Genomic DNA, 13,322 nt, shown 5'->3' with positions numbered 1-13,322 from the left:
TAACACATTGCCCAATCCTATAGCAGACACTAGACTTCTGGCTAGGATCTCCTGGGTCATGGGGCTTTTTCTTAGAAGGAGTTTGTCGGAGAACTCATAGAACTGAATAGCCTTACACTGCATTGTCTGTAGGGAGAGGTGTACTCACATTTCTTTCAGCGTGTGTCCTTGTTACTTGTACCTTGTTACAGGTGACATGCATGCACCTGATATTAAGAGCGTGCATTGTTTCATATCATTTCACTTCAGAGCACATTTTCTGATACCTCATGGGTATCTGATGCTGTGCCGCGGCTTATAGGAGATGCAGAGATGAACAGGCAACAGTCCTGGCCTGTAGGAACACTAGGGAGAGCTCAAGGCTGTCAGTGCTCAACACCAAATTCTGTCAGCACTCTAGTAGAACTTCTAGCAGGGTGTTTGGGAGCAGAGGAGGAGCACTATTAGTTCTATGCAATAATACTGTCTGTTTGCCTGGTGCCTAACTGATTTCCAAAGTGTTTGTACAAACTGAACTCATTCAAAGGGGCACAGCCTTCTGAGCTGGGTTTTGGTGGCTGAGAGGACGTCGTGGGCCAAGGGAAGGAGGTGAGCCAGGGACCAGTGTGATTGTGGAGCCTTACACCTTGAGGAAGCTTTCATCAAATGATTGTGCAATTAATAAATTAAGGACCCACAGCCCCCGCTAGTGGACCGTGATAAAACAGAGTTTATGGACAGGCTCCAGATGGGGACCTATCAACCCCTTGGTAAGATTAGGACACCTCCCCCCTCCCTGTGTAAACAGGGAAGTTAAGCATGTTTTGTTTTGTTGTGTTTTGTTTTTTTATTTCACTGTCTTCCTACATTTTTTTTTCCTCCTAGTTTCAAAAACAACTCTCCTTCAACAAGTTCTGTTTCCAAGGAAAGTGTTAACCATTTGTCCCTTCTGGCGTACCCTCTTCCATTGAAATCCATGCAGAATAGTCCAGGTACTCTATCTTTTTGTGTGTGAAGCCATAAAATCTAATATTGAGTATGTGGCGGTGCTCAGAGGTATGATTCTTCCACAAGAGGCTCCCTCAGCCCTGCTGTGGTAAAAACCAAGTATAAATTGCCGCTAACAGGGTTTTCTAGCTAGAGTCATAAGTATGTCTGAGCATCCCCTGTGAATTATAATGCTGCCAGCTCTCTTGCTGCTCCTCTGCATTGCCTGCCTTTTGGCTGTTTTGCTTGTCCTCAGGCCCTCCATCAGAGTGCAGGCAGGGGAAGGAGAAAGAAGTGAATCCAAAGTCAGTCCGCTCTGCGTTTGCCTCGCAGCACCGATGAGAACATAGATGGGGACAAGGACTGACACAGGACTGCACACAAGGGCAGGGTGAGAGGGACAGTGGTCCCTCCTCCTCTGTCTGCTGTCCCCATGGCCAGTGCCCCTCCCTGGGCTCCTGAAGAGCCCTCTGTGTTTCATCTGTAGAATTTCTCACTGCGTTGGGCAGCTTTTTCCCTTTCATTTACCTTGGGGGGAGGGTGGGTATTGGATGCTGATTCAAGTTGGATTCTTTGAATTCATAACTAGCTACAGTCCCCAGATTTATCTTGTGCTTGAAGCTGTTAGCCAGAGTACTATTTTGAGATCCCCTGTGGACTCCTTTTATCCATGTGTTTATCTGTTCCCTAAAATATCATTGGGGGCACCTGGTGGCTAAGTCGTTTGAACGTCTGACTTCAGCTCAGGTCATGATCTCACAGTTCGTGAGTTCGAGCCCCATATTAGGCTTGCTGCTGTCAGCATGGAGCCTGCTTTGGATCCTCTGTCCCCCTCTCTCAGCCCCACCCTGCTTGTGCTCTCTCTCTATCTCTCAAAAATAAATAAACTTTAAAAAATATTTCAAAAAATGAAGTATAATTGAAGATCTGCTGTCATCAGATCCAAGAATGGAGGAGGAATCGCCCAAACCGGGCTGTCAGACGCTCAGCTGTCTAACTGTGCTTTCCAGGCTGTGGTGTCGACAAGTGCCATCGCTCTGCTTTCTCTTAATGGCTGTTGTGTACGTGCTTCTGAGAACAATGTATAGATGTACATTGGCTCTAATCAATCTTCCTGAGCCGAGTTGCCATTTCTCCGACCGTGTTCAGCCGGAGTCCTCCAAGAAGAAAGTGGGCCCTTCCCCTCAATGGGCAAAGAGCCAGCTTCCATTTCAAAACCTCTTAGGAAAAAAAGAAAAAAATCCAACAAGCCAGAGCCTGTGTTTATTGAAGGTTGGTCTAAAAGTCTGTCATACTGAATGCCCCACCAGTACCCAAGTGCCTCTATTTTAGAAGGATGTAAAGGTTTAATCACCCTGGTGGGGATTTAGACCCAGAGACTTCAGAGAAATCTTATTATTTCTAACTGCAGGCAAAGAGTATTAAGGCTTCACTCTGCATCAGGGGCATGACATGTTCTATAAGTAATTTATCTTTAATAGGGGAAGGCCCTTACTAGAGTGTCTTAGAAACAGTGCTGTGATTGGGCCCTGGTTCCCCGTGCCCCCTTTCTCTCTCCCCTCGTGCCTCCTGCTTATTCTTTCTGTCCCTACCCTTTCCTGCCCAGTGTATCCAGTGTTGAAATGCTTGCCTCACAAATCCTCCCTTGAACATGGGGAGCCTCCCTTTAACCTGCTGGTCAATGAGAGATAATAATGTTTTTGCAATGAATGACCTCATCCAGCAGCCTGATGTAGACCTGTCAGCTGCAGACTTCTGAATGGACCCTAAATGTATCCTCTCAAATAAGGAGCTGAGGGGAAGGGGAGAGTGTTCTCGGGGCTCCACAGGTACTCAGGTCTTTGCTGTTAGACATGAAGTAATTTAGGGCCATCCTCAACCCCATCCCCTGCCCCGTTGTACCTCGAGAGGCTGCTCCACCAAAGGCCTGTGAATCTATGTGCACATCCATTCAGATGTTACTGCATATATGATTTCATTTGCATGGACCCCTCCCAAGCCCACGCCCTTGCTTAGCTCCCTGGGTCCTGCCTTTCTGGTGCTGAGGCAGGAGGACGTCACAGGTGGGACTCTGCTTATGGATTCATTGTTTTTGTTGGGAACTATAGTTTGACTGGTGGCGATCTAGATCCATGTGCTAATGAGCCTGGATAAAGCAAGCTCTGCTATCCTCTTTTAATCTAGCCTGTCTGTCTGAGTTCCTTTCCACAGTTAATGATCTCCTATAATGGCTTTGCCTTTAGTTTTGCCTCCTGGGTCAAACAAATCAATAGTCCTCACAGATATTTAAAAACCATCAGTGTAAAGCTCCTGGGTTCCCCCCCCCACACACTTTTTTTTTCCCTTCTGGGTGAACTTATGGCTTGATCAGTATAGTGATGTTTCCCTTACATCTCTTTTCTCCCAGAGATGGGCAGCAGTGAGCCCCTTCCTATTGCAGAAGGTGACAAGAGGAAAAAGAAGAAGCGGAAGGCCCGGGCCACTGACTCCTTACCAGGAAAGTTTGAAGGTTGGTCACACGACTTCTCAGATCTGGGCCTACGGCTCTACCATATGGCATTCTGGTAGCCCATGGATCTAGGTTAGAGCATGCATCATCTGAGAGCCACCTCATGCTTATCTGTGTGATAGGGATGAAAGATGGGATGGCAAAGCTCCCGGATGGTGTGCTCTGAATGCTTTCAGCACTTCATCAGGGGAACAGGAAGACCAGCTTGTCAGACTTGTATATGGAGTGAGATCACTTGGTGTGTTTCAGCCCTTTTCTGATGTGATCTTTGCCCCCAGCTTGTTCCTGCAGGGGCTGCTGAGATGTAGAACAACCAGGTAAGAGAGAACACCTAGGGCCACAGCTCCAGATGAAAGTTAAATCTTCTATAAGCAGAGGATTTGACTCCTAGAGATTGCAGCTACTTGTGCTGTATGAGTTTGACTCCATTTTAAGAGTTCATGCCGTGTTCAGGTTGTGAGGCACAGATTCAGTGCTGGTCCTGTTATCGCTGGACATGTGATAAAATGAAGTGAATCACTGAACACTTTTGCAAATGGATCAGTAGCTACTCCAGGAGTGACACCTCCCCCCGTCATTTATTGTGTTTCTTTCATCATGAGAACTGAAACAGCTTCCCCTCATGGGCCTTCTTTCCAATGTTGCAGATACACTAGTGAATTGATTGTTTTGTACAGTGATTCTAATAACGAGCCCTTTTATGAATCAGGAATATTTGGGCTTCCAACCACCAGCCTATCCTGACATGCATGAAAGGCTAATGCCAAAGTATCCATTGTGAGAGAAACATGTCATTTAAAATACTTACAAACAACAGTGTACATGCTTATAAACAGTCACAAAACCAAACTGTGATGGACCCAGGAAGGTACTTAGTGTAGGGTTTGTCTTTAACTTAAACGGTAGACATATGTGTATAGGAGGGTCGTGGGGATTGATAAAAGCCTCAAGGTTTTTAGAATAGTTTCCAAATCAACAGGTCTTGCCCTTTCAGTGAACATGAGAGTGTTTCCTGTTATTCAAGGATGGCTTGTGCAATTATAGGCTTCTCATGCTAAAAGTGATAAAATCTAATTTCATGGTTTGCAAGTGTTCTGCTCACTCTGTGGGTTTAAATGCTAGGCTGCCTTGAGAGGAAACAAACTGAAGAATGGAGGTCAAGGGAGGAGGAGGTCAGCTCGGCAAGGCCACGATGGAGCTGTGGCTTTCTTAGGAAGGGGCTCAAAAATTTGTGCTATTTGTGAGCTTAGGCAGGTTACCTGTATGTTCTTTCAACCCAGGCCTATTCCTCTGTTAGAACTGCCCTGACTCAGCACCCTAAAAACCTCAAGGCATCCGTTTGCATCCTACTTCTGTCTCCTGTTTCCTGTGGGTGACTTCTGGAAACTTCTCGAAACCTCCAGTGACTTCTGTGTGTGTTGTAAAATAAAACTGCTTTATTTCCCTTTTATCACCAGTGCCTAGCACAGACGTAGGCACAGAGCAGGTGCTCAAAAAATGAGTAAATGAGTAAATGAATGAATGATGTCCATTTGAATCACACTCCTTCTATGAGGATCCCCCAGTTTCCCTAAACAGATTTAACCTTTCCCTCCCCTTGTTCTTTTTCACTGTGTCTTGTCCCTTTATAATAGTACTTACCACTGCCTGGTTTATTCTGGAGTCATTTGTTGATATGACTGTCTTTCCCACTGGACTGTGACCCTCAAAGGGCAGGGACTATACTTTATTCCTCACTCTGTCGCTATTATGAGTTTAATATGTTGTCCGGCACATAGTGGATGCTCAGGAGGTGTGGGCTGAATTGAAACTCTTTCACTGACCTCATCTCTAAAATGAGGAACAGGATGCCTTCGATGTGGTGTGGCTGTTGAGAAACTGAGTCCTAAGATGGCTGGGACAGTTAATGATCTTCCTCATCACTGAGTGCTGCGGAGCCATTGTGTGTGCCTAGGCTGTCACACAGGGACAGGCAGTGGCAGAAGCTCCTCTTTCCATGATGGCTTGAAAAGGCGTGACTCACCTCGTAATTCCTTTCACCCATTTCACTTCTAGATATGTACAAGCTGACCTCTGAATTGCTTGGAGAGGGAGCCTATGCCAAAGTCCAAGGTGCCGTGAGCCTGCAGAATGGCAAAGAGTATGCTGTCAAAGTGAGTGTCTCATCTGGATGCCAGGCTTTACTTTGCAAATAGGTGTCGCTTGTCCTAAGCCAAATAAATTTTATATTCTGCCATATGGCAACTCAATAAAAATGGAGGCTCCAAAGTTGTATTCACTGGATTCAGCTCTTGGTTTTTCAGCTTACTTGCTGGGTAACATTGGGCAAGTTACTTAACACCCCTGCCCTTCAGTTGCCTTATCTGTAAAATGGGTATAATAATAGAAACTATACAGTATTGATGTAGGGATTGAATAAATATGTGTAAAGTGCTTAGAACAATGCCTGGCCAGTAGTAAGCTGCTTTTGATTATTCTGAAAAATAAAGTAAGCTTCAGGGAGTAGACAACCAGATTTGGAATTAGAAGGCCTACCTGAATCTCTGTTTTAATTTTTTTTTTTAATGTTGATTTATTTTTGACAGAGAGAGAGACAGAGCATGAGTAGGGGAGGGGCATAGAGAGAGAGAGAGGGAGACACAGAATCCAAAGCAGGCTCCAGGCTCTGAGCTGTCATTACAGAGCCCGACGCAGAGCTCGAACCCACAGACCGAGAGATCATGACCTGAGCTGAAGTCAGACGCTCAACCGACTGAGCCACCCAGGCGCCCCATGAATCTCTGTTTTAACAAACTACTACTTGACTTTGGGCAAGTCACTGAACCTACTTAAGCCTCAGTTCCCACATCTCTAAAATGAACACAATAATACCTGCCCTTCCTATCTCATGGAGTGGTTATGAAGATGAAAATAAAAATGAACTGGTAGATTTAGAGACCCTACAAATTATAAAATGCTATAAGTGATGTATAGTATAATAATGAGGACTGAGCACTCAGCTTTGGGGCAGGAGAGGTGGCTCCTTGCTGCATGACCTTGGGGTGGCTCACTCTACCCCTCTGTGCCTCCATTTGCCAGCTCCACGTGGAAGAAGGGATGGATCTCAAAGTGTGGTTCCTGCACCAACAGTGTCAGCATTGCCTGGGAACTTGTCAGAAATTATAGATTATCTGGCTCCATCCCAGACCTACCAAGTCAGAAACTAGGGGTGGACCCAGCAGTTTGATTGTAGCCAGCTCTCCAAGTGGTTCTGACACTTGCTGATGTTGGGGAAGCCCTTATTTAGGGCCATTTTCCATTTAGTGTGGATCAGAATCATCTAGAGAGCTAACAGCACAGAGACCCAGTTTCTTGATAAAGGATAGGGTCTAGGTCTTTGGGTTTTTTGTTTGTTTGTTTATTTGTTGTTGTTGTTGTTGTTGTTTTACCAAGTTCCCCAGGTGATTCTTACACCCACCAAAGTTTGGGAACCACTGATCTGGAAACAAGGTCACATTAAATTCAAGGGGGTAATTCAGGTGTATTTCCCATCATCCACCTGAACGCCCAGGTCAAAGCGCTGCCTCATACAGGCAAACCCAGCCAAAGTGGCTTCTGAAAGAAGTGTTTCTTCTTTTAACCAATTGTCCATAGTCCCAGCTGTGGATTAATGAAGGCAAAACTTCTGCTAAGCCATAGTCCTTGTTGCTGGAGTGTTGCTTCATATGGTAACGAAAGTATTACCTCAATTCCTTTTTGGAAACATCAGTATAAATTACAGGTAATTTTTTAAAAATATGCTTAAGTGTGGCAATAAATCACAAATACAAATTGATTTTCAAATGCATCCATCCAGACCTATTTCTTCGGGGTTGGATCGTAAGAGGAAAACCTGGCCCTCCGTGCCTCCCCCAGCATCTCTGGTGCAAACACAGGACCCTAGCTTGGTAATTCTTTGGATTGAGCAGTTTGGCCCACATCTCGCCTGTCCTTTGGAGGCTCCCTAGAGATGTCCTACTTCTGCCAGCATGGCCCCACAACATTAGTTTTATTACGGCTTCCCTACAGGCATCCAACTGACAAATCCTAGAGTCTCAGGATTGGAATGGAGTTTCAGGATAATCTGGTCCTGAATTTCTTCCATAACTCCTCAAATAGTTGCCTGTGTTCTGCTCCCCCACCTCTGATAGCAGGGGTCCATTACTTCTGCAGAGAAAATAATGCCATTGCTGAATAACTTGCCTGCTACAAGGTTCTTCCTGACTTTGATGCGAAATGATAGGTGAGTGAACAAGTCGAATGGCTTCCGTGCCCTGGCACTACACCTCTCTGACTGCTTAGAAATGGGCCCGCAGTGGTTTACTAACAGACGTGGGCTTGTATAGAACATGACACCTGGACATGGGTGTTTGTGCTGCAGCATATAGGAGTGGTTTGAATATAGCAACCTGGGAATGAAGGAGCAGGATGTCGTTGTCTGTGCTGTGCCCACTCCACACGTGGGACTGTAAAGCAGAGCCGTCTCTGCAGAGGACTTGCCCCCATGTGCGACTTGCGGTGGTCTGGGGCTCAGGAGGGGTCCATGGAGGTGTTTGGAGCTAACCAGTCCCTCCCTACTTAAACCACCTGCCCACCTGTTGGCTCACCCCTTCAGTTCGTACTTGCCAGGCACCCCCAGGTACGGGAGGGAGAGACAACACCCCTCAGCTCCCTGAGAGAAGCTGGACAGGGTACAGACAGGGATAGGATAGCAAGGGCTTTGGAGGCAGCTCTGGACTGGAATGGCAACCCTTTCACCACTTATCAGAGCTGTGGGCAGAATGTTTGACCTCTTCCTGTCTTTTGGATTGTGTTGTAAGAGTTAACTGAGACCATGGACCTGAATTACTTAATGCAGCGCCTGCCGAAGGCCAGGCTCTCTGCAGAACTGCAGAGGTGGGGTCTGAGCTGGGCCTTGGAGCTTTAGTCCCTCTCCACTGTGTCCTCTATCCGCCTTGCTGTTCCTTCAACCCTGGGAGGTCCTTCAGTGGAGGTTGTAAATCTTACCCTTAAGGCAGGAAGAGATGCCCTTGGGGTAGGAGCTGGGTAGAGGTAGCTCTTTATCTTCTTGCCGGCAGCTTCAGTCTCCCCTGGGCAGCTGGGGGCAACCACCCCATGGCTTCCACCGTGTTTGCCTGGCCAGAGTCAAACAGGCCCAGCCAGGCTGGAAATCCCTCAGGCAGGCCAGTCTGTCGTGTTGCCGGCAGAGTCACAGTGCCAGGGTCTACTCCAGGCTTGTGCTTGAAACCGGCTGTGGGCTGAATTGGGCCTTGCAGTCTCCCAGAGGGATCCTGCTGAGACGTGTTTCGAGGTCAGGTGGATATGACAGATTTTATTCTTCCCACAGATCATCGAAAAACAAGCAGGGCACAGTCGGAGTAGGGTATTCCGAGAGGTGGAGACGCTCTATCAGTGTCAAGGAAACAAGTGAGTACAGTCTTGGGTTACTTGCTACTTCTCTTGGGGGGGATACTTAGCCACAGAAAAAGTTCTTTCTCACCACCTCCCGACCCCAGCATTTAGCTCTCACTCCTTGGCTACAACTGCACAGGATTCCTTCTGTCTTTCCGTGTTTAAAAAGAGAGAGTGGGGACAGAAGCAGTAGTGGCCTTTGCTTCTGTTCAGGCTGCAATACAGGCAAGTTGGAAGAGTGAGCAATCTGAGTGAGGGGCTGGGAGAAAATTGGGATTCTGTTTCTTTCAAGTGCCTGTGGGAACCAGGCCGACGGAGTGTCTGTCCCCCGACACGCAACTTTAGGGCCCAGCTGTAATGACTAGGTGAGGATGTGTTCCGTTCCTAGCATACCTGTGTCTGTGTGGCCACTGCTCAGGCGGAAGAAGCTGCCGGGCACTGTGCTGGACAGCTGGGCCAAAGTGGTCTCCAAGCCCCGCCTCAGCCTGCTCACCACCAGCTCCAAATGAGCGGCTGTCCCACGGTGGCTTTAAATCAGGGTCACCTCTAAGACTCTGCTTCCCACTCTCTCTCCCTGCACAGCAGGGTCAGCGGGGAGCCAGCGGCCAGGTATTGATGGCTTTGTCATTAAGCTTGGAGGGGGGGGGGGGGCTGCTGTTGATTTAACTCCAGGCGCTACCTCCACAATCTTCTTTCAAATCAGGCCATTTCAGTCATCTTATTTGGATGCCTTCACACCAGTAAAAGCCTGGTGTCTCCCAAAGTGGTCAGCATTTTTTTATGAGGGACAGATTTTTATTTTCAGCCCTGCAGCTTCTGAGTTCAGCATTAGAGACTCTACTTGGTTTATTTCGTTCTTTAAAAGAAAAAAAGCCCCCAACACCTCCGATATCCAGGCTGGTGGCTTCCCTCCTGAGTTACAAGACGACCTTGTTGGCAGAGCCCGGTAATGCGCAGGCAGACAGAGAGTGCTCACCGGGGAAGGCCACAAGTGCTGCGGTGGCGGGGAACGCGGCCGTTTCATTAAGCAGCGCTTAGCAGTCAGGGTCTAGCGGTGCCCACGTTAGGCCCCAAGTCTATTTGACAGATGTTTCCATTTTCTCCAGGCAATGTAAATACTGCCCCGTGATTTATGGGCAAGAGGGAGGGCAAGTAATTATTTGCTGCCTGCCTCCAGGACACACACCTACTATTCAGTGTTATTAGCCGCAATTGCTTCCAGTCGGCTGCAGATTTTATTCAGTTTAATGTGACCAGGACTTTTTTATAACTCTACCTAGTGGGTTTTAGGGTTGGGGTTTGACAGCACAGGCTTGGTGAAAACACCAGAGACCGAACATTATGGAAAGATAAGGTGACCTGAGTCTTGCTAACACCACTGGCTACTTCTCAAACATGGGTCTTTAATAAGCATTCTGATTTGAAGCTGATTTCTGCCCTGCTACAGGGCGTTGTGAATGTTTTTTCATTGTATATTTGTAAGCGGGCTTTAATATATGATACCATTTTCCTTTTTTTCCCCCTTTCCTCCTATTTTTTTGTTTTCCTATTTAAGGAACATTTTGGAGCTGATTGAGTTCTTTGAAGATGACACAAGGTTTTACTTGGTCTTTGAGAAATTGCAAGGAGGTACTTACTGTTGAGTATGTGTTTGGACTTCTGATTAAGACCCAGAACGGTGATCATCCATCACGAATCCCAGAGACTTCTAAAATGAGTCAAGCTAATAAAAAGGATGAAGGACTTAAAACTGCCCTTGATTTGGGAGAAGGGAGGCCGGAGGGAAGGATGATAATTAGCATTTTGCAGAGCCTAGAATGTCACCTGTGTGGGCATTCTAAAAATGCCTTCTCATTATAATAGGACTCATATATAGATACATTTACTTATCAATTTATCAATCCAGTGTTTTGACATGTTCTCTATTTAAATTAATTGTGGGGTGGAAGCTCTTGCATACATTGTGAAGGCCAGAAAGGCTCACCAGAGGAACGGAGGGTCCCATGGCTTAGGACATAGACCCAGGATAGAGAGGAGGCCTGAGAATCTGGATCCTTCAGATGGAAAGATGCCACTCTTAACCATCACCACTACTGCCATCTCCCACGCACATAGTCACTGGAATGTCTGTTGAAGTTGCTTTCCTGACGTAGAGAAGGGGATAGAGGAGCCCTTGCCCTCACCATCATTCATCCAGCCCGAGGACAGATCTGCAGGGTACAGGTTAGGGGGGCTATCTGGAGCTGAGTGGAGGGCCATGTGGAGGGGTTTGGTGGCTAAGGGAACATGCTTTAGAAACCAGTAAAGCTGAGTTTAAGTATAGCTCCATCACTTACTAGCTGTGTGACCTTGGGCAAGTCACATAACCTTTCTAAACCTTTCTAAACAATGTTCTCATCTATAAAATAGGGATAATGACAGTACCTACCCTCTCTGATAGCTCTGAAGATTAAATGAGATCATTCATGTGAAATGCTTCGCACAGTGCCCCATAGGCACTAAGGGGTCAATAAATGTCAGCTGTTAATATTATGAAAATAATAGGGTGTACTGGAGGCTATCTTAGAAGCAAGTAGCATGTCACTCTCTATCTTCCGCTTTAACAAATTTGGAAGCAAGCGACTCACTAGAGTAGAGCAAGCCTGAGACCTAGCCAGGAGCCAGTTTTCTGGCAATGTTTCTTAGCATGCTGGGATCCTTTCATTGTTTAATCTGGCAAGTGAGAGATCTTTCATCCCCTCCCCATGCCAAAAACCAGCGATAAGTAAACACGTGCCATTTTTAAGATACAGAGATGATACCTCCAGCTTCCAGGAGTGAGCATAGACCACATGGAGCCAGGCCATGTGCTCCTGCCCTGCCCAACAACACCGAGACATTACATTTGAAATGCTAGGGGTCATCTATAACCGTATTGCTTAGAGTGCAACCCTACTGAGGCTAGACCCAGTGGGAAAAGAGATTGTGGATGGCTCAGGGCAGCCCATGCCCCCAGCAGTCAGACCACACATCTGGTTCAGGGGATGTGCACAGGTTCTCCAGTCAGACTTAGTGGGCTTACGTCCTCATGCCTCCACTTAGTGGGGTGTCATCTTAGCAAGTGGCTTACCCATTCTTGGCTTTAGGTTCCCCACCTGTAAAATGAGGATAGCTGTATTTTATACATTTCATACAGTTATGGTGAGGCTAAGATAATCTGTTCAAGAGTATTACTTAGTGCCTGGCACATAGTAACCACTCAATAAATGTTAGCCATTGCCAACAAAGTAGTAACAATGATATTAATAATAAATAGGAAAATTCAGAGGGAAAGTACTTTCCCCCCTTTTTCTAGACCTTTACATATCTGGTGAGGGTGTGGAATTTCTGTTTAAAGGCTCATGCTCTTGTTTGGATCTGAGATCAAATGCAGAGGAGGTAAAGTTCCTGTGGAGAGGCTCCCAACCCTATGTGGATTCACTTTTAGTTCTTTCTTATTTCATAAGTCAGACCTGCCCTGATGGTGCTAGTATTTTTGGTCATTTAAATAGTTGTTTGCTGTCCCTTCTGTGCTCATCACGGGCAGGTACAGAAGACAGCAGTGCAGTTCTGTTCCATCCAGTTCTGTGCTCGTGTCTCCTCGGTGCCAGGTACCAAATGGGCGCTGGACATTTAGTGATGAATAAGCCTGTGTCCCCACCCCAAACTTGTGAAAACTGGCCTCTGAGAATTTATACTTCCTAAGGCCCGAAAAGGCATAGCTGTGTGTCTCCTCTGCTCCCCAGGCTCCATCCTGGCCCACATCCAGAAGCAGAAGCACTTCAATGAGCGAGAAGCCAGCCGAGTGGTGCGGGATGTGGCCGCTGCCCTTGACTTCCTGCACACCAAAGGTGAACCAAGCCTTCGCCTCAGTGATTGGGTTGGGCCAGCCAGCCTCTGAGGATGGAGGGAGAGGAGCTGGGCCAGGAGCTGGTACAGCCGGCAGGCCCACCCGTGAGGGTGAGGGAGCAAACCAGGATGGCACTAGGCTTCTGATGTGGATGGTGGGCAGATGTGGCGCTTTTAAGAAGGGGAAGGAGCAGGGAGGAAAAAGTAAATTTCATGTTGAACAAGATGTGTGAGCGTGTGGGTATGGATGATCTCCTTCTCCTGTCCTAGTGAAGAGTGCGAGCCTCATCATAACACTACTATTCCAGTGTAGATATGTGGGTGTTACTCTTTCTAGTCTTTAACATACGTCACCTGCATCTCTCCAGAATCAGCATGATAGTATGTACCTAGTTTTGTATCTTGTTTGTCATAAATGGAAAATGCGTTTTTCTACTAACATGGTTGAGGTATCTGTTGAACATCGCGATGGTAAATCACAGGTTGCTATTGTCCAAATTACACTTCAGTTAACAGTCCCTTATCTAAAACTGATTATTTCAGAACTTTT

General features: G+C 46.7%; 1 protein-coding gene across 8 annotated transcripts in view; it reads left to right on the top strand.

Annotated features, from left to right (window-relative positions):
- Nucleotides 1-13,322, top strand: part of MKNK1 (MAPK interacting serine/threonine kinase 1) — a 41,073-nt gene that overhangs the window by 15,353 nt on the left and 12,398 nt on the right. For 5 of the 8 annotated variants that reach the window (XM_015070463.3, XM_015070468.3, XM_015070457.3 and 2 more), the window contains 6 exons: nt 865-971; nt 3,374-3,475; nt 5,531-5,628; nt 8,841-8,920; nt 10,461-10,534; nt 12,670-12,774. In XM_015070463.3, coding sequence (XP_014925949.2) covers nt 956-971; nt 3,374-3,475; nt 5,531-5,628; nt 8,841-8,920; nt 10,461-10,534; nt 12,670-12,774 — 475 coding nt within the window. In that variant the 5' untranslated portion in view covers nt 865-955. Of the gene's footprint in view, nt 1-864; nt 972-3,373; nt 3,476-5,530; nt 5,629-8,840; nt 8,921-10,460; nt 10,535-12,669; nt 12,884-13,322 lie in introns of those variants that run through there. The other 3 variants (XM_015070478.3, XM_027059292.2, XM_053213666.1) reach the window with 2 other exon arrangements.

This window comes from Acinonyx jubatus, chromosome C1 (genome assembly GCF_027475565.1).
Source record: "Acinonyx jubatus isolate Ajub_Pintada_27869175 chromosome C1, VMU_Ajub_asm_v1.0, whole genome shotgun sequence".
Lineage (NCBI taxonomy): Eukaryota > Metazoa > Chordata > Mammalia > Carnivora > Felidae > Acinonyx > Acinonyx jubatus.
The sequence above is the reverse complement of the archived record's forward strand: the minus strand, read 5'-3'. Positions and strand labels throughout refer to the sequence as shown.